This window comes from Aegilops tauschii, chromosome 4, assembly GCF_002575655.3.
Source record: "Aegilops tauschii subsp. strangulata cultivar AL8/78 chromosome 4, Aet v6.0, whole genome shotgun sequence".
NCBI lineage: Eukaryota > Viridiplantae > Streptophyta > Magnoliopsida > Poales > Poaceae > Aegilops > Aegilops tauschii.
This window is the reverse complement of record NC_053038.3, coordinates 423,193,791-423,215,878: the sequence shown is the minus strand read 5'-3', so window position 1 is coordinate 423,215,878 and position 22,088 is coordinate 423,193,791. Positions and strand designations below refer to the sequence as shown.

Here is a 22,088-nt window from a genome sequence, read left to right as displayed (position 1 = left end):
CTTGGTGAAAATTTTGAAACTAACATTAAGAAGACAGATCGGCCTGAACTGCTCAATCCTTACAGCCTCTGTTTTCTTAGGAAGCAGGGTTATCGTTCCAAAATTCAGGTGAAATAGCTGAAGCTGCCCAGAGAATAAATCATGGAACATCGGTAGCAAATCCCCCTTAATAATATGCCAGAACTTTTTATAAAACTCCGCCGGAAAGCCATCCGGCCCAGGAGCCTTATTATTTTTCATTTGAGAAATAGCTTCAAACACCACCTTCTCCAAAAATGGGGCGGTTAAAATCTCATTCTCATCAGCAGCAAGTTGAGGAACATCCTCAATCCGAGACTCATCCAGAGATACAATATTATCCTCCGGAGGCCCAAATAACTATTGGGGAACGTAGTAATTTCAAAAAAATTCCTACGCACACGCAAGATCATGGTGATGCATAGCAACCAGAGGGGAGAGTGTGTCCACGTACCCTCGTAGACCGAAAGCGGAAGCATTAGCACAACGCGGTTGATGTAGTTGTACGTCTTCACGATCCGACCGATCAAGTACCGAACGCATGGCACCTCCGAGTTCTGCACACGTTCAACTCGATGACGTCCCTCGAACTCCGATCCAGCCGAGCTTTGAGGGAGAGTTCCGTCAGCACGACGGCGTGGTGACGATGATGATGTTCTACCGACGCAGGGCTTCGCCTAAGCACCGCTACGATATAATCGAGGTGGATTATGGTGGAGGGGGCACCGCACACGGCTAAGAGATCAAGAGATCAATTGTTGTGCCTCCAAGGGGTGCCCCCCCTCCCCGTATATAAAGGAGTGGAGGAGGGGGAGGGCCGGCCCTTTCTATGGCGCACCCTAGGAGGAGTCCTACTCCCACTGGGAGTAGGATTCCCCCCCCCCTTCCAAGTAGTAGGAGTAGGAGTCAAGGAAAGGGAAGAGGGAAGAGAAGGAAGGAGGGGGCGCCGCCCCTCCCCCTAGTCCAATTCGGACTAGTTAATGGGGGGGCGCGGCCTGCCTCTCCCTTTCCCCTAAAGCCCAATAAGGCTCATATACTTCTTCCCCCGTATTCCTGTAACTCCCCGGTACTCCGAAAAATACCCGAACCACTCGGAACCTTTCCAATGTCCGAATATAGTCGTCCAATATATTGATCTTTACGTCTCGACCATTTAGAGACTCCTCGTCATGTCCCCGATCTCATCCGAGACTCCGAACTACCTTCGATACATCAAAACACATAAACTCATAATATAACCGTCATCGAACTTTAAGCGTGCGGACCCTACGGGTTCGAGAACAATGTAGTCATGACCGAGACACGTCTCCGGTCAATAACCAATAGCGGAACCTGGATGCTCATATTGGCTCCCACATATTCTATGAAGATCTTTATCGGTCAAACCGCATAACAACATACGTTGTTCCCTTTGTCGTCGGTATGTTACTTGCCCGAGATTCGATCGTCGGTATCTCAATACCTAGTTCAATCTCGTTACCGGCAAGTCTCTTTACTCGTTCCGTAATACATCATCCCGCAACTAACTCATTAGTTACAATGCTTGCAAGGCTTATAGTGATGTGCATTACTGAGTGGGCCGAGAGATACCTCTCCGACAATCGGAGTGACAAATCCTAATCTCGAAATACGCCAACCCAACAAGTACCTTTGGAAGCACCTGTAGAGCACCTTTATAATCACCCAGTTACGTTGTGACGTTTGGTAGCACACAAAGTGTTCCTCCGGTAAACGGGAGTTGCATAATCTCATAGTCATAGGAACATGTATAAGTCATGAAGAAAGCAGTAGCAACATACTAAACGATCGAGTGCTAAGCTAACGGAATGGGTCAAGTCAATCACATCATTCTCCTAATGATGTGACCCCGTTAATCAAATAACAACTCTTTGTCCATGGTTAGGAAACATAACCCTCTTTGATAAATGAGCTAGTCAAGTAGAGGCATACTAGTGACACTGTTTGTCTATGTATTCACACATGTATCATGTTTCCGGTTAATACAATTCTAGCATGAATAATAAACATTTATCATGATATAAGGAAATAAATAATAACTTTATTATTGCCTCTAGGGCATATTTCCTTCAGTCTCCCACTTGCACTAGAGTCAATAATCTAGTTCACATCACCATGTGATTTAATACCAATAGTTCACATCACCATGTGATTAACACCCATAGTTCACATCGCTATGTGATTAACACCCAAGGAGTACTAAGGTGTGATCATGTTTTGCTTGTGAGAGAAGTTTAGTCAACGGGTCTGCCACATTCAGATCCGTATGTATTTTGCAAATTTCTATGTCAACAATGCTCTGCACGGAGCTACTCTAGGTAATTGCTCCCACTTTCAATATGTATCCAGATTGAGACTTAGAGTCATCTGGATCAGTGTTAAAATTTGCATCGACATAACCCTTTACGACGAACCTTTTTGTCACCTCCATAATCGAGAAACATATCCTTATTCCACTAAGGATAATTTTGACCGTTGTCTAGTGATCTACTCCTAGATCACTATTGTACTCCCTTGCCAAAATCAGTGTAGGGTATACAATAGATCTGGTACACAGCATGGCATACTTTATAGAACCTATGGCCAAGGCATAGGGAATGACTTTCATTCTCTTGCTATCTTCTGCCGTGGTCGGGCTTTGAGTCTGACTCAATTTCACACCTTGTAACACAGGCAAGAACTCTTTCTTTGACTGTTCTATTTTGAACTACTTCAAAATCTTGTCAAGGTATGTACTCATTGAAAAACTTATCAAGCGTCTTGATCTATCTCTATAGATCTTGATGCTCAATATGTAAGCAGCTTCACCGAGGTCTTTCTTTGAAAAACTCCTTTCAAACACTCCTTTATGCTTTGCAGAATAATTCTACATTATTTCCGATCAACAATATGTCATTCACATATACTTATCAAAAATGTTGTAGTGCTCCCACTCACTTTCTTGTAAATACAGGCTTCATCGCAAGTCTGTATAAAACTATATCCTTTGATCAACTTATCAAAGCGTATATTCCAACTCCGAGATGCTTGCACCAGTCCATAGATGGATCGCTGGAGCTTGCATATTTTGTTAGCACCTTTAGGATTGACAAAACCTTCTGGTTGCATCATATACAACTCTTCTTTAATAAATCCATTAAGGAATGCAGTTTTGTTTATCCATTTGCCAGATTTCATAAAATGCAGCAATTGCTAACATGATTCGGACAGACTTAAGCATAGATACGAGTGAGAAACTCTCATCGTAGTCAACACCTTAAACTTGTCGAAAACCTTTTGCGACAATTCTAGCTTTGTAGATAGTAACACTACTATCAGCGTCCGTCTTCCTCTTGAAGATCCATTTAATCTCAATGGCTCGCCGATCATTGGGCAAGTCAATCAAAGTCCATACTTTGTTCTCATACATGGATCTCATCTCATATTTCATGGCCTCAAGCTATTTTATGGAATCTGGGCTCACCATCACTTCTTCATAGTTCGTAGGTTCGTCATGGTCTAGTAACATAACTTCCAGAACAGGATTACCGGACCACTCTGGTGCGGATCTCACTCTGGTTTACCTACGAGGTTCAGTAGTAACTTGATCTAAAGTTACATGATCATCATCATTAGCTTCCTCACTAATTGGTGTAGTAGTCACAGGAACAGATTTCTGTGATGAACTACTTTCCAATAAGGGAGCAGGTATAGTTACCTCATCAAGTTCTACTTTCCTCCCACTCACTTCTTTCGAGAGAAACTCCTTCTCTAGAAAGGATCCATTCTCAGTAATGAATATCTTGCCTTCGGATCTGTGATAGAAGGTGTACCCAACATTTTCTTTTGGGTATCCTATGAAGACGCACTTCTCTGGTTTGGGTTTGAGCTTATCAGGTTGAAACTTTTTCACATAAGCATTGCAACCTCAAACTTTAAGAAACGACAACTTAGGTTTCTTGCCAAACCATAGTTCATACGGTGTCGTCTCAACAAATTTAGATGGTGCCCTATTTAATGTGAATGCAGCTGTCTCTAATGCATAACCCCAAAACGATAGTGGTAGATCGGTAAGAGACATCATAGATCGCACCATATCTAATAAAGTACGGTTATGACGTTCGGACACACCATTACACTATGGTGTTCTAGGTGGCGTGACTAGTGAAACTATTTCACATTGTTTTAACTGAAGGCCAAACTCGTAACTCAAATATTTTACCTCTGCAATCATATCGTAGAAACTTTTATTTTCTTGTTATGATGATTCTCCACTTCACTCTGAAATTCTTTGAACTTTTCAAATGTTTCAGACTTGTGTTTCATCAAGTAGATATACCCATATCTGCTCAAATCATCTGTGAAGGTCAGAAAATAACGATACTTGCCGTGAGCCTTAACACTCATCGGACCGCATACATCAGTATGTATTATTTCCAATAAGTCAGTTGCTCGCTCCATTGTTCCGGAGAACGGAGTTTTAGTCATCTTGCCCATGAGGCATGGTTCGCAAGCATCAAGTGATTCCAAAAGTCCATCAGCATGGAGTTTCTTCATGCGCTTTACACCAATATGACCTAAACGGCAGTGCCACAAATAAGTTGCACTATCATTATTAACTTTGCATCTTTTGGCTTCAATATTATGAAAATGTGTATCACCACGATCGAGATCCAACAAACCATTTTCATTGGGTGTATGACCATAGAAGGTTTTATTCATGTAAACAGAACAACAATTATTCTCTAACTTACATGAATAACCGTATTGCAATAAATATGATCCAATCATATTCATGCTCAATGCAAACACTAAATAACATTTATTTTAGGTTCAACACTAATCCCAAAAGTATAGGGAGTGTGCGATGATGATCATATCAATCTTGGAACCACTTCCAATACACATCGTCACTTCACCCTTAACTAGTCTCTGTTCATTCTGCAACTCCCGTTTCGAGTTACTAATCTTAGCAACTGAACCAGTATCAAATACCGAGGGGTTGCTATAAACACTAGTAAAGTACACATCAATAACATGTATATCAAATATAGCTTTGTTCGCTTTGCCATCCTTCTTATCCACCAAATACTTGGGGCAGTTCCGCTTCCAGTGATCAGTCCCTTTGCAGTAGAAGCACTTAGTCTCAGGCTTAGGTCCAGACTCGGGCTTCTTCACTTGAGCAGCAACTTGCTTGCCGTTCTACATGAAGTTCCCTTTCTTTCCCTTTGCCCTTTTCTTGAAACTAGTGGTCTTGTTAATCATCAACACTTGATGCTCTTTCTTGATTTCTGATTTCATCATCATGAAAAGCTCGGGAATCGTTTACGTTATCCCTTGCATACTATAGTTCATCACGAAGTTCTACTAACTTGGTGATGGTGACTAGAGAATTTTGTCAATCACTATCTTATCTGGAAGATTAACTCCCACTTGATTCAAGCGATTGTAGTACCCAGACAATCTGAGCACATGCTCACTGCTTGAGCTATTCTCCTCCATCTTTTAGCTATAGAACTTATTGGAGACTTCATATCTCTCAACTCGGGTATTTGCTTGAAATATTAACTTCAACTCCTGGAACATCTCATATGGTCCATGATGTTCAAAACATCTTTGAAGTCCTGATTCTAAGCCGTTAAGCATGGTGCACTAAACTATCAAGTAGTCATCATATTGAGCTAGCCAAACGTTCATAACGTCTGCGTCTGCTCCTGCAATAGGTCTGTCACCTAGCGGTGCATCAAGGACATAATTCTTCTATGCAGCAATGAGGATAAACCTCAGATTACGGATCCAATCCGCATCATTGCTACTAATATCTTTCAACTTAGTTTTCTCTAGGAACATATAAAAAATTAAACAGGGAGCAACATCGCGAGCTATTGATCTACAACATAGATATGCTAATACTACCAGGACTAAGTTCATGATAAATTAAAGTTCAATTAATCATATTACTTAAGAACTCCCACTTAGATAGACATCCCTCTAATCATCTAAGTGATCACGTGATCCATATCAACTAAACCATGTCCGATCATCACATGAGATGGAGTAGTTTCGATGGTGAACATCATTTATGTTGATCATATCTACTATATGATTCACGCTCGACCTTTCGGTCTCAGTGTTCCGAGGCCATATCTGTTATATGCTAGGCTCGTCAAGTTTAACCTGAGTATTCCGCGTGTGCAACTGTTTTGCACCCGTTCTATTTGAATGTAGAGCCTATCACACCTGATCATCACGTGGTGTCTCAGCACGAAGAACTTTCGCAACGGTGCATACTCAGGGAGAACACTTATACCTTGAAATTTAGTGAGAGATCATCTTATAAAGCTACCGCCGAACTAAGCAAAATAAGATGTATAAAAGATAAACATCACATGCAATCATAATATGTGACATGATATGGCCATCATCATCTTGTGCCTTTGATCTCCATCTCCAAAGCATGGTCATGATCTCCATCGTCACCGGCATGACACCATGATCTCCATCATCTTGATCTATATCAATGTGTCGTCACATGGTCGTCTCGCCAACTATTGCTCTTGCAACTATTGCTATCGCATAGCGATAAAGTAAAGCAATTATTTGGCGCTTGCATCTTATGCAATAAAGAGACAACCATAAAGCTTTTGCCAGTTGCCGATAACTTCAACAAAACATGATCATCTCATACAACAACTTATATCTCATCACGTCTTGACCATATCACATCACAACATGCCCTGCAAAAACAAGTTAGACGTCCTCTACTTTGTTGTTGCAAGTTTTATGTGGCTGCTACGGGCTGAGCAAGAACCGTTCTTACCTACGCATCAAAACCACAACGATAGTTCGTCAAGTTAGTGCTGTTTTAACCTTCTCAAGGACCGGGCGTAGCCACACTCGGTTCAACTAAAGTTGGAGAAACTGACACCCGCCAGCCACCTGTGTGCAAAGCACGTCGGTAGAACCAGTCTCGCGTAAGCGTACGCGTAATGTCGGTCCGGGCCGCTTCATCCAACAATACTGCCGAACCAAAGTGTGACATGCTGGTAAGCAGTATGACTTGTATCGCCCATAACTCACTTGTGTTCTACTCGTTCATATAACATCTACGCATAAAACCTGGCTCGGATGCCACTATTGGGGAACGTAGTAATTTCAAAAAAATTCCTACGCACACACAAGATCATGGTGATGCATAGCAACGAGAGGGGAGAGTGTGTCCACGTACCCTCATAGACTGAAAGCAGAAGCGTTAGCACAACGCGGTTGATGTAGTCGTACGTCTTCACGATCCGACCGATCAAGTACCGAACGCACGGCACCTCCGAGTTCTGCCCACGTTCCACTCGATGACGTCCCTCGAACTCCGATCCAGCCGAGCTTTGAGGGAGAGTTCCGTCAGCACGACGGCGTGGTGACGATGATGATGTTCTACCGACGCAGGGCTTCGCCTAAGCACCGCTACGATACAATCGAGGTGGATTATGGTGGAGGGCGCACCGCACACGGCTAAGAGATCAATTGTTGTGCCTCCAAGGGGTGCCCCCCCTCCCCGTATATAAAGGAGTGGAGGAGGGGGAGGGCCGGCCCTTTCTATGGCGCACCCTAGGAGGAATCCTACTCCCACTGGGAGTAGGATTCCCCCCCCCCCTTCCAAGTAGTAGGAGTAGGAGTCAAGGAAAGGGAAGAGGGAAGAGAAGGAAGGAGGGGGCGCCGCCCCTCCCCCTAGTCCAATTCGGACTAGTTAATGGGGGGGCGCGGCCTGCCTCTCCCTTTCCCCTAAAGCCCAATAAGGCTCATATACTTCTTCCCCCGTATTCCTGTAACTCCCCGGTACTCCGAAAAATACCCGAACCACTCGGAACCTTTCCAATGTCCGAATATAGTCGTCCAATATATTGATCTTTACGTCCCGACCATTTCGAGACTCCTCGTCATGTCCCCGATCTCATCCGGGACTCCGAACTACCTTCGATACATCAAAACACATAAACTCATAATATAACCGTCATCGAACTTTAAGCGTGCGGACCCTACGGGTTCGAGAACAATGTAGTCATGACCGAGACACGTCTCCGGTCAATAACCAATAGCGGAACCTGGATGCTCATATTGGCTCCCACATATTCTATGAAGATCTTTATCGGTCAAACCGCATAACAACATACGTTGTTCCCTTTGTCATCGGTATGTTACTTGCCCGAGATTCGATCGTCGGTATCTCAATACCTAGTTCAATCTCGTTACCGGCAAGTCTCTTTACTCGTTCCGTAATACATCATCCCGCAACTAACTCATTAGTTACAATGCTTGCAAGGCTTATAGTGATGTGCATTACTGAGTGGGCCGAGAGATACCTCTCCGACAATCGGAGTGACAAATCCTAATCTCGAAATACGCCAACCCAACAAGTACCTTTGGAAGCACCTGTAGAGCACCTTTATAATCACCCAGTTACGTTGTGACGTTTGGTAGCACACAAAGTGTTCCTCCGGTAAACGGGAGTTGCATAATCTCATAGTCATAGGAACATGTATAAGTCATGAAGAAAGCAGTAGCAACATAATAAACGATCGACTGCTAAGCTAACGGAATGGGTCAAGTCAATCACATCATTCTCCTAATGATGTGATCCTGTTAATCAAATAACAACTCTTTGTCCATGGTTAGGAAACATAACCATCTTTGATTAACGAGCTAGTCAAGTAGAGGCATACTAGTGACACTCTGTTTGTCTATGTATTCACACATGTATCATGTTTCCGATTAATACAATTCTAGCATGAATAATAAACATTTATCATGATATAAGGAAATAAATAATAACTTTATTATTGCCTCTAGGGCATATTTCCTTCAATAACTGCTTGTAGTATTCGGTAATGTAAAGCTTTAAGTTCTCATGTCCTAAAATCGTCCCTTCATCCTGTTCAAGCTGAAAGATTCTCTTCTTTCTATGCTTGCCATTAGCGATCATGTGAAAGAATTGAGTGTTTGCGTCCCCGTGGACGACTTTGTGAACCTTAGCCCGCAGCGCCCATTTCAATTCCTCCTCACGGAGAAGCTCTTTCAACCTCATCTCCGCCTCAAGCTTTGGAGGAAGCTCCGTGGCTTGGAGAATTGTGGACTCGGCTCTGAGATCCAGAGACTGAATAAGTGTAAGGAGCCTCTTCTTTTCAGCCTTATATATCCCACTAAGATGCTTAGCCCACCCACGCAAGAAACTTCTCAAGTGCCTTATCTTATTCTACCAGCGCTCAATCGCAGTCCTTCCTCATGTATCCTTAGCCCATTCCCTGGCTACCAGATCCAAGAAGCCCTCTCGTTCAAACCAAGCCATTTCGAACGAAAAGGAATTTTTGTTACCCATGTGAGTGGCCTCGCCAGAGTCCACGAACAGAGGCGCGTGGTCGGAGATACCGCGTGACAGCGCCTGGACCGTAACGAAAGGAAATTTCTGTTCCCATTCGACGCTCGCAAGGACTCGATCCAACTTCTCAAACGTCGGATTTGGCAGATTATTAGCCCAGGTAAACTTTCTACCCGAAAGCTCTATCTCTCGCAGATCCAAGCTTTCGATAATGGTATTAAACATGAATGACCACCTACCGTCAAAATTGTCATTGTTCTTTTCCTCTCTTCTTCTAATTATGTTAAAGTCACCCCCAACCAGGATTGGAAGCTGCTCGGAACCGCAAATGCGAACAAGGTCTGCCAAAAACTCTGGTTTAAGTTCGGGCTGTGCGGCACCATAAACCGCCACTAGAGCCCAATTAAACCCATCATCCTTTGATCTAACCCAGAACTTAACTGCAAAGTCTCCCATCACGACATTTCGGACTTCGAGCGAATCGCATCTAACTCCAAGTAAGATCCCACCCGATCTTCCTCTCGGAGGCAAGCAATGCCAATCAAAATCGACACCACCCGATAAAGTACTAAGAAACTCGGGTGCAAAATTATCTCTACCAGTTTCCGAGAGAGCAATAAAATCCAACCTATGCTCGATAGACGCATCTGCAAGAAACCTTCGTTTAGCCAAGTCTTTCAGACCTCTGTTATTCCAAAAGATTCCTTTCATAATTCATCATGATTTTTTAGTAGTACGGATCATAGCACTCCTACACACCGCCGACGCAGGATAGATCTTCCACTTCCACTTACGTTTAGGCTTGTTTTGATCCTCCACCCGGTCCTCACAACCGGGCTCCGTGGATCTAACTACCGTGTCAGCAAAAGTATCATCCTCTTCCTCTGACTCAGGATGGGATGGTGCAAGATCCGCACATAGATTATCGAGTACCCTGACCCCCAAAGAATCTATCTCAGGCCGTGGGTATTCCTCCTTATTGAAAAAGAAACACGGCACACCCAATCATTCCAAGATCTTCACAGTCATACAAGTAACACACGCACAAGCAAGATCACACAACTTCTAGGTCAACTATTTTTTTTAAACGGAGGCAAAAGCTTTGCCTCATCCATTAAATAAGAGAGAATAGAGTTTGTTACAAGTCACTCAATACACGGCATGAGATCACTCTCGCAAAATAATGGACCCTAATTTTTTGGCACCGGCGATGACCCAAAGGTTGGCCTTGGTCTCTATAGAGGCAAGCAATATAGTTGGAGGAGCGCTCCTGCGCTTGAAGACCCTTGCGTTTCGCTCGTTCCAGAGAGTCCACGAAACAAGCATGGTGAGGGACGCCTTGGCTTGACGGTTTGGTGTGGCGGTGTCGCGGGTACTTGTCCACCAAGCCTCAACCGAGTCGAACAGGGGCCAACCGTTGGTGTCAAAACCGAGAATGTGGAATTTGTCAATAATCAAAGACCATAGCCTCCGCGTGTAGCGGCATTTGTAGAAAAGATGAGGCCCACATTCATGCACTCTCATGCAGAGAGGGCAGAGATCACAGTTGGGCCACCCACGTTTTGCCAAATGATCGGCAGTCCAAATTCTATCTTGTAGCGCTAACCAAGCGACATACAGACGAAATCACGAGGTTTGCAAGCCCAACCAATGAGAGATATGGCGTCGGCTATAGCTCGAGCAATTGCGGCGGTGCTGCTCGCGTCTGTGTGCTATGGGTTGGCCGGGGCAGCGGACAAAGCACCGATCAAATGGCTGAGGGCGCAAGCGACGTTCTACGGCGGTGCTGATGCCTCTAACACCATGGGTAAGGGGTTACTAGCTTATTACAAACTCATATACTATGTAAAATGAAGGGCCGTGTGCACCCACTAGATGCACACCACGTCTCTCGTTCTGCCTGCGCTAAGTGTTTACATCATACGTTACGACGCAGGTGGCGCGTGCGGGTATGGCAATCTGTACTCGGCGGGGTATGGGACGCGGATGGCGGCGCTGAGCACGGTGTTATTCAACAACGGCGTGGTGTGTGGATAGTGCTACAAGATTGCGTGTGACTGCGAGTTGGCATACCCGATGTGGTGCAAACCCGGCGTGACGGTGACAATCACGACCACAAATCTCTGCCCGCCTAACTACGCGCTCCCGAGCAACAACGAAGGATGGTGCAATCTGCCGTGGCAGCACTTCGACATGGCGCAGCTGGCCTGGGAAAAGATTGGTGCCTACAAGGGTGGCATCATCCCTATCATGTACCAGAGGAACCTACACATGAGTATATATCATTGTTTTGTGTTTGTGTGCAAGTTTACTAAAACCCATTTCTACAGGGTTCCATGTCTGAAGAAGGGTGGGTGCGGTTCAAGATTGTTGGGCACGACTACTTTAACCTAGTCAAGTGTTCAACGTCTCTACTGCCAAGAATGATTTTTCTACCATGCACGGGAGCTCCCGTGCATGCTACTATGCTAGTGTCCCACGGTACTATCTATGACTTGTGGTTACTCCACCTTATGACCCTACCTGATTCTAGCCCTTCTCATATTAACCCATGCATTTTAAGTTGAGTCTGAATTTTAAAACCATGTGACTTTTGAATGAAAATTTTGATTTCTGGTTGGTTTGCATATTTGGGATCCTGGAAAGGAGACCTTTTAAACAAGATGAATCATGGATATATTTCCTTCATTTTTTAAATAAGGATTTTGAAACTTGGTGAAACTATAGATATAAAACCCATCAAGTTACAAAACTGTATACGATGTTTTGGAGTGCGTCTTTGTGTTTCTCAGTAGAAATAAATTGGCATGAAATGAGTCTCATAAACTATATCATATAATTTCACACCATGTTTCATGGAGTTTCACCATCTTTCGTAAGGTTTTATCAGGTTTCAAAAATTATGAAAATGTATTGAAGAGGGATCTTATTGAAAAGTCCTCATCCCCAGGAACATAAATACTTAAACAAAAGTTAATCAGGCTTTCCGTTCATAAGATAAAATGATTTCAAACTTTGAAATCACATGAAAAAGCATGGGTGTGTAGTGTGCTGCATGGGAGAGAGTGGGTGCATGGAGCATGTGATTAACTGATAGGACATGACTAGATGGGTGAAATACAACTAGAAGAGATGCGCATGCATCCGAATCTTCATCTAAATCCAACGGCTGATCGACCCATGCACAGGACCTCCCATGCATGGGAGAATTGCTTTTCTCGCTCTGCTGCCGGATCGATCCAGAGCTTCGATTCAGACGACTGGGCACCAATGGCCCGTAACTGGGGTGCGAATTGGCACTCCCTAGCCAATCTTACCAGAAAGATGCTCTCGTTCAGATTGACCAACATAGATGGGCAGACGCTTGTGTTCAATAATATTGTGCCGGGTGGATGAAAGTTTAGACAAACATTTACGAGCAAACTGCAGTTCAACTGATCAATCTCAACAAAACAATCTAGGATGTGATTGGTTTATGATCGTACCATCATCTGTTGAACCAATGGCTGAAATTCATTTATTTGTTGTGTTGTGTGGTGCTTAAAAATATTAATTGTAAGCACTACTTGTTGGCATATATTGATTGATTTGTCACCTCACTCCAATATCCTTGCACGCGTTTAACTTGTTGTACATATTTGTGTTTTTATTAATTTGAATTGTGTATATAAAAAAATGATTGGTTCTGCCGAATTACCTAAATGTTAATTCTCTCGGTTTGATTGTTCCTCGGGCGACTCAGAAATTACAATTCCAACTCAGTAATAATAACTCACTAGTATTCAACGGCAACAACAACAAAAACCACCAGTATTGATCATCGCTACCTTTGGAGGCCGTTCTACAGTGCAACCCACATACGTCTCTCTCTCTCTCTCCCCCTCTCTCCCTCTCTCTTGTATGGGTGCATGTCCATACGCTAAAATGTATTCATATGTATTCTTTGCTGATTTTGAAAAATAAAATAATTAGAAGTATCATTACGAAAATATATCCCATGCCTATAGATATTTCGGCATGAAAAATTCTCATCAAATAGATTCCTTTTCACCCCGGAATTGATTTCAGTTATCAGGAAAAGTCCACTTGAGATATAATCCACGTAAAAGCCCTACCAAACACAAACAAGAAAAAAAGTGCAACAAGTAATGGGATAATACGGCATAAATCTCAAGAATATCAAGATTAAATTCAACTAAAAGACGTAGCTATGTATGGTGAAAACTCGTAGAAGAATTTTGGCTCCGGAACTTGGATATAGAAGAAATCAAATCATACTAAGTGCGGAAATGGCTGGCAATAGTGGGAATTTAAGATCAACATCCAAAACATGCAAGAAAATTATATATAAGTTGCTCTAACATCGAACCATATGCGAATGGGTGCAATGGCAAGCATGTGAGTTTCTTGCTTTTGTTAAACTTCACATTTACCAAATGTGAATTTTGTATTGATTATGGTAGGCCGTTAAGCCCCTCACATGACAATCAGATTAGCAAGGTCATTTGACACTAAGAACTCTTTTGAAATCAGTTTGTTAGTAGGTTACTATTGTTGTTTGTTTGCAGAAGATGACACCGATGCAATTGGGAGACATGTCATTTCTCCTTTTATTAATGAGCAACTCCTCTTTAATGGAAAGAGAGTGTCATACTCTTGTGGTTAGGCATCTTCCATGACATAATTTATTTCAAATCCTCTAGATTTTTTAATGTTTGGACTGACGAAGCATACCAACCATGTGCAATACTGTATAAACAAAGAGAGCCCTCGCATCACCTCCTCCTTGGGGCAGCACGGGCAGTGGTGTGTCGATGGCACAGTGGGTGCCTGAGGATGCGTCATTCGGCTCAACAGTAGTGGTGGACCTCCTTGCATGGGCTAGGGGCCTAAATTGGGTGGTTCCCAATCTGCCCGCTCCTGACGATGAAGGTGTCCTCCCGTCTTCGAATAGTGCGATCATATGATGATGGTGGTGGTGCAACACGGCCAACACGTTGTGGCACAACAGGATAGGTGGGGCACGGCCTGGGCAAGAGGTGGCACTGGTGGCCTTCGGCGTGAGGTGGTGGCTCATCGTTTGTTCCCATTGCTGAGGTTGAGGTGGTGGTAGCGGATGGATTGGACTTAGCTCCAGGGTGAGGCCGTGGCAATGGAAGCTTCTTCTCTATTCCGTGTGGTTTCAGTTCGCCGGCACGGGTGCAGACAAAGTTGTTACTCTATCTTGCACATTGATAGTGGTTGGTCGCCCTCCTGGGGGCTCATTTGGTTGAGAGGCTCAAGGTTCTAGCGAAAGCTTAATATTTGGTGTGGGTCGATGATGGTACTTGAGGACATGTTTCTCCTCCCTAGAGGCATTGTCAAAGAGTGCTTCATCTATGCTGGATCGGGGCCATTGGATATGAGGATGACATGGAGGATGTTGGCGTGGCCGGACCTTTTCCCGAGGTTTGGTTGGGCGATCGTGTATAATTTTGGACGAAAGATTGGTCTTCAAATACGGGTCGACAACAGTGATATGTGATTGTCATTTTTCTCATTGGAGGCATTTCAAAAGAACCTACTCGCCACTAGCCGGGCAGGACATATTGGCGGTACATGTCAAGATATATAGGCCGTCTTTGTAGTTTTCCTTTTCTATTTCTTATTTTATTTTGTTTTATTCCTGTCCACACGCCTTTTCTCTATCTATATGAAATGTGCAGGAGCATCTTGTCTTAAAGAAAAAAATTTAGAATACGCATGAGTGTGCGTATCATGTATTAAAAGGAGCATGGGCAAGAGGTTACATTGCGGATGTGGCTCTTTTTTGTCTTAAGAAAAATAGAAAACGTGCACAAGCATGCAAACCTAACAACGCACACACCGGTTGATACGGGAACAATCATGCTTATTCCATTCTAGTTAAGTTTGTAACCTCTTGTTACTACCGTACTGACATACTATTGATGTGCCAGCTTTGATGACGGGCGAAACCTAGCAGATGAGGGGCAGCCGTGGCGGCGGTGCTGCCCAGCTATGGCCTCCCTCCAGCTGACCTTGTGGTGGGCCATTTGGTCGGTCGGTGGCGTCCGCGTGTTATAGCGTCGGGGAGAGATTCGGAGAGGGATGCCGGGGCGATGGCCCCGGCAGGCGGGCTACTCGGTTGATTCTTCGGTGGGGTCGCCAAGTGGTGGTGGTGACCGCGCTACTCGGCCATGTGGGCGACGAGTGGTGGTGCATTGGGAGGCCTTGGCGTCTTCACTATCGCGGCAGAGGAGGTGCCAAGATCTGGTTCTGGTGGCCCATGCTTCGTTGCGACGACAGGCTTTGTTCTTGTATGGCTTGGGGAAGCTACCAGGCGAAAGCCCTGCACTTCAGCGCCGATGGCGATGGCGCCCGCGGGTGCCACTATCCTCTTGTGGACGTTGTCGCAGATTCGCCTTCCTTGTGAGAGTTCCGGGTGAAAACCTTGGTCCATTTCGCATGACGCGGCAATGGCAACGCATTGCGCCGTTTTTCCTCTTGAAGGCGTTTTCGTGGAACCCAGGTGTTATTGGTCGGGGTTGGTGTAGTGCTTAGGTCCTCATGTACTCTTACTCGGCGGCGTAATCGTGTTTTGACTGATGTATGTTGTCCGTTTTTTCTTCTAAGTTTTGCTTTATTTGAGGGCTTCCTCGTCTTTTTTTATCGTCTGGCCGTATATTTATGGTTTGTGCTTTATCTATAAAGTGGGATGAAAAATATTTTTTTTAAACCTAGCAGACATAAATCTAGCTATATACCGCACCCTTGCATCCAGACGGGACGAGTTCAACTCGATAGATCTGCCTTAACAATTCTATGTTTATTCAGGAACAAGCCATTACGTCCCATCATGCCGATGGGCGCCGCCGATGTTTAGGACCAGGTGCGGTGATCCGTACGATTCAAGGAACAGGGGAGGCACATTCTTCCCGAGACAACGGGACGCAGCGAATACCCAAAGCTAACAGTCAAAAAAGTCATGCAAATATCACGCCCTGAAGTGAAACGTCAAGCAAGCACTTTGAAATCGCAGAACGCCGTCCATTTCTTCAGAAAGTGTTAGGCAAATACGGAAATACCGATGAAGAGCTGTTGTTATAAGGAAGAAGAAAGTGGACCAGACGTGTCTGCGCGTACATACATTTTTCGGATTAGCCCGTAAGCCATGCATGGTGCGGCTGCACGAGCGTCCACATGCATGGGCACGCTATCCCGCCTCTTTCGTGATGACTTTGCCGAGTCCCTCCAGGCAGCAAAGGCTATATATACACGGACATCCATCAAACTATGAGAACCAAATCCTCACTGATACAAGAACAAACACATAAGCCACAACGCACAGCTTCCCAGATCAGCTACGTACAGATAGACAAGTCGGTGGGTTTAGTTTTCAAGGGCATCCAGCGACATACATGGCGTCGGCTCCAGCTCGAGCTACTGCGGTGGTGGCTCTCGTGCTCGCGTGCTGTGGGCTGGCCATGGCCGCGGACAACGCGCCGGTATGGCTGAGGGCGCATGCGACGTTCTACGGCGGCGCCGATGCCTCTGACACCATGGGTAAGTAGCTTATTTCAAAGTCATGTATGGGCCAATTGAATAGTGAATACCACATCTCGTGCTGCCTGTTCTAAAAGCATACGTACGCTCAATTCAACGCAGGTGGGGCGTGTGGTTACGGCAACCTATACTCGGCGGGCTACAGCACGCGGACGGCGGCGCTGAGCCAGGCGCTCTTCAACGACGGTGCGGCGTGTGGTCAGTGCTACAAGATTGCTTGTGACCGCAAGCTTGCGGATCCGATGTTCTGCAAACCCGGCATCTCGGTGACAATCACGGCCACGAACCTTTGCCCGCCTAACTATGCACTCCCGAGCGACAATGGAGGATGGTGCAATCCTCCGAGGCCGCACTTCGACATGGCGCAGCCGGCCTGGGAGAAGATTGGTGTGTACAAGGGTGGCATCATCCCTGTCATGTACCAGAGGTAACTACAACCTGAATATTTATCACTGTTATGTGTCTGTCTGCAAGTTACTAAAACCGATTTCTGCAGGGTTCCATGCGTGAAGAAAGGTGGGGTGAGGTTCAAGATCGCTGGTCATGATTACTTCAACCTAGTTAACGTATTCAACGTGGCAGCTGCCGGATCAATCAAATCGATGGATGTCAAGACCTCTAATTCAGACCTATGGGCGCCAATGGGTCGTAACTGGGGCGCGAACTGGCAATCTCTAGCGAATCTTACAGGGAAGATGCTCTCATTCAGATTGACCAACACAGATGGGCAGACGCTTGTGTTCAACAATATTGTTCCAGCTGGATGGACGTTTGGGCAAACATTTGCGAGCAAATTGCAGTTTTAACTAATTACTGTCCATACAACGATTTGGGATGTAATTGGTTTGTGAGCATACCATCATACACCGGAGGGATGGTTGGAATTTCTTTATTTATGGTGTGGTGCTTAAAAATATTAGTTGTAAGCGCTACTTGTGTACATATATTGATTGATTGGTCACCCTCATGTAGCTCCAAATTCCTTGTACGTGTTTAACTTATTGTACATATTTGTATTTTTATTTATTTGCATGGTGTATATAAAAGATGATTGGTTCTACCGAGTTACCTTGAATGTTTATTCTCTCGCTTTAGTTGTTCATCAGATGACTCAGAAGTAACTATTCCAAGTCAATAATAATAACCCACTAGTATATATCATGGCTTTAGAAGCCATTCTACAATACAACCCTCTGGCGGATCCCATGCCTACATATATTTTGGTGTGAGAAATTCTCATCAAACAAACAAACTCCCTTTCAACTCAGAATTGGTGCTGGTTATCATGAAAAATCCACTTCAGATATAATCATGTAAAAGCCTACCAAACACGAAATGCAAGAAGAAAAGAAAAACTAAAAGAGTGCAACAGTTGATGGGATAATACAAGATAAACCTTGAGAATATCAGGATTAAACTAAATGAAAGGATGAGTAGAGAATGCACTCACCAGCAACATGTAGGTATATATGTGGAAACTCATGGAAGAATTTTTGGTTCAAGAGCTTGGATGTACAAGACAACATATCATACTCAGTGCAAAAATGACTAGCAATAGGAAGAATTTAAGATCAACATCCAAAACATACAAGATTATTATATGTAAGCCGCTCATACATCGGACCGTGTGCAAATGGGTGCAGACATAGGTCGGCATCGATTATTTTTCACTCTTTCTTTTATCTCTGCACGTTTTATGGCCTAGTTTTTCCTCATAAACTCGGTTATCTATAGATTTGTTTTTATTTTTCTATCTACATGAAATGCGCAGGAGCATCCTGTCTCAAACAAGTTCCGTCAGAATAATATCAACACTTCTGCTTCGGTACACCCACCCCCCCCCCCCCCCCCCCCCCTAAACACATCAAGGAAGGAGATCTCTCCATACCCCTTCATATTAAAGGGTAGGGTGGTCTTTTTTGAGAATACGCCGCGAGATATATCAACAGTAACAGGCTGGCCCATTAGCGAACACTTCAAAGAAAAAAAAAGGTAGGTTTTGAACGCTGGTCTTATAGATGCACCATTGCACCACAAGCCACTTTTTTTGTAATACATGTTTAACATTATTCAAATCAAGATTATATATTTTAAATATATGGTTCACATATTTCCTATAAACACTTAATATTTTTCAAATCCATGAACATTTTTTTAATATCGATTAATTGTTTCCAGATCCATGAACGCTTGGGCCAGCCCAACAAGCGCCCGATGGGAGCGATCCTGTCGCATAGTTGGGCGAAGGCCTAAAGCTTATTTTTCTTTTCTATTTTTCCTTTTTCCTTCTATCTTTCTGTTAATTTATCTTTCTCCTTTTTGAAATTTATTATTATTTCTGAAATTTGTTAAAAAAATTCGGAATAGCAAAAAATGTTCCTGTTTTCTAATATTGTTTACATTTTTTTAAACATTCTGGAATTTCAAAATTTGTTCCCTTTTTCATTTCAATAAAATTTATAAAAATAGGTGGTTTGCAATTTGTGGTCAAAATTTTCATCTATTGTTGGGAATTTTTTAACAATTCTTGAAAAAGTTTTCAAGTTTGTAAAAAATTTGTACACAATTTGAAATTCCAAATTAGTGAAAAAAAATCAAGAAATGGTTAGGACATGAGAAAATTTTCATGTTGATTGATATTGACAAAAAATCCAAATCACAGAAACATTTAAATTCGGACCCGTCTGGCTTAGTCTGGCACACTCTTGCCAACTGGTTGTTGTTTTTGGACTATGGATAAATGACCTCAACTTTTGCAAGCAGGTGGGCATGCCCATGGTAGGTATCCATACCAGATTGAAAGAATTCTGACATCGTTTGCATGTTTCGGCAAGTCCAGCCATTTATTGGTCTTTTTTCATAGGAAAAACTCTAGAAAATGCAAAAAAAAATCTAAAACCTAAAAAATTAAACATGGTGCCTTGAATTGGACATAAGGCCGTGAAAAAAATTGGGTTCATTTCAAAGATGTCGAGAAACAACGTACCCTCAGACAAAGCCTTCTAGCCTACAAAACACCCTAAGCTCGACATGGTCTATTTTTGGGCATCCTTAAAATGACCCTAACTTTTGGAAACAGGTGGGGAATTCCCATGGTAGGCATCCATATCAAGTTCGAATGATTTCGACACCATATCTAAGTTGCGACATGTCCAACCATTTGTCGACCTTTTTTGACCGAGAATGTGTTCATAAAAATGTGTTCACTCGAAGGATGTCGATAAACAACGTGCTCTCAGACGGAGCATTCTGGCCTACCGGGACACCCTCCATTGAACATGGTATAATTGTGAACATTTTTGAAATGACATCAACTTAAAACAATTACTTAAAAGCTCTATTATGGTATTCCCAAAACATTCAATTTTTTGAACAAGTTTCAAAAGTAATAATAAAGTTTAGGTCATGGCCCAACTAGGCGATGACATCGCTCTCGTTGGGCGTGTGTTGCACCAGACCAAGCGCTCGCTGATTTGAAAAAAGTTTAATGATTCAAAAGAGGTCCCTGTTTTCAAAATTTGTTCACAAATTTAAAAAATGTTTCCTTTTTCAAACTTCTTCAAAAACTCAATAAATATTCGGAGAGTTTCAAATAATGTTCATGCTTTAAAAAAATTGGAATTTAAAAAACACTCATGTCCGTATTTTGTTCCGGGAATGAAAAATATTCATGTTCTTATTCTTGTTTTAGAATTTAAAAATTATTCATGTTCGTACTTTTGTTCCAGGAAATTCTACACAAATGAAAAATGTTCCGGGAAATTCATAAAAAAGTGGTCTCAAGTTTTTGTTTGTATTTTCTATTTTCTTTTGAAATTCCAAATAAGTTAGTTTTCCTAAAATAATCAATTTTTTACAACTGTTGGTGTTCAAAATTATGTTTGGTCTTTTTAAAAGATGTTTGTGTTTTGACATTCTAGGGAATTTAGAAAGACAAAAACATTTTTTGAATTTTCTGTACTATTTTTGAAAATGTGAATTTGTATTTTTTTTGTTATTTATTGGAAGCGAATATTTTTTAAAGTTTTGAACAAAATCCTTGTGTGTGGCGCTGTTTGTTTTAGCAGCTCCTAGTCAACACTTTAAGCGCCTGTTATGAAGCTGGCGCTCGCGCACATGCCAACGGACCGCGGTCCAATATTGCGCAAGCTCGGTCGCACGCTCGCTCGCTTCGCCTGCTAGATATGAAAAAATTTATGAATTTGAAAATAGTTCACAAGTTTGAAATACAATTCATGAATTTCAAAACTGTTCACGAGTTAAATTTTCAAAATTTCATGAATTTTAAAAAAGTTCACAAGTTTGAATTTTTTGTGAATTTGAAAATGGTTACTAGTGAAAATATTTAAAATATCATGAATTTGGAAAAACTTCACAAGTTTGATTTTTTTACTAATTTAAAAATTGTTTACACATTAAATTTTTGAAAGTTTCATGAATTTTGAAAATGTTCAGAAGTTTGGAGAAAATTTGCGGATTTGAAGAAATGTGTCACGAATTTATAAGAAGTTCGCAAATTCAAAAGGAAGTTCGTATAAAGGGTAATATAAGCCTTTCGCAAATCGTACCCACCTCTGTACGTATATGTCATATAGTAGCATAGGCCCTGTCCTGAGCGATGCGGGGTTGTTGTAAGCGTGTACTTCTCAGGCGGTAAGAGTTAGTTTGCATGATTGTGCACGCTTATATTACCCTTTTTATGTGTGTGTGTGTGTGGGGCGGGAGGGGGGTGCCGAAGTGGGGCTCTAATATCAACCGTGTGCAATCATGCAAAGTAACCACTTACCGCCTGAGAGGTACACGCTTACAACAGCCCCCATATTGTTCTCCCAGGAGCGGCACGGGTAGAACTTTGTGCTGCCACCGCCATCCCTCCCTCCTCCTCCCTCGCCTCGTCGACGCCACATGGCGCCTCCGGGACAGCCTTCTCTCGCATGTGCCACAACACATCCCGGATGAATCTTGAGTAGTGGCACTTGATGGGTGCGCGCCAGTGGTGCGTGGTTAGGCGCAGTGGCTTGGAGACTTGCCTCCCGTGTTGGGGGTCTCCATCAATGTCACTGGAGGCTCTCAACTGTTGCTGGGGATGACAACCATTATTCGCAATGAGTGGAAGCCAGGGCCGCGGCATCAGAGCTTG

The 22,088-nt window shown here is 43.2% G+C and overlaps 1 protein-coding gene and 1 pseudogene across 1 annotated transcript; both read left to right on the top strand.

Moving 5' to 3' along the window:
* The first annotated feature begins 11,035 nt into the window (after positions 1-11,035).
* On the top strand, positions 11,036-12,823 carry LOC109744354 (expansin-A24-like; annotated as a pseudogene).
* A 3,873-nt stretch (positions 12,824-16,696) lies between these two features.
* On the top strand, positions 16,697-18,297 carry LOC109744356 (expansin-A24-like). Its single transcript, XM_020303463.4, has 3 exons — positions 16,697-16,948; positions 17,051-17,375; positions 17,445-18,297. The coding sequence occupies exons 1-3, from the start codon at positions 16,804-16,806 to the stop codon at positions 17,752-17,754; spliced, it is 780 nt and encodes a 259-aa protein (XP_020159052.1). The 5' UTR covers positions 16,697-16,803; the 3' UTR covers positions 17,755-18,297.
* Positions 18,298-22,088: the final 3,791 nt, after the last annotated feature.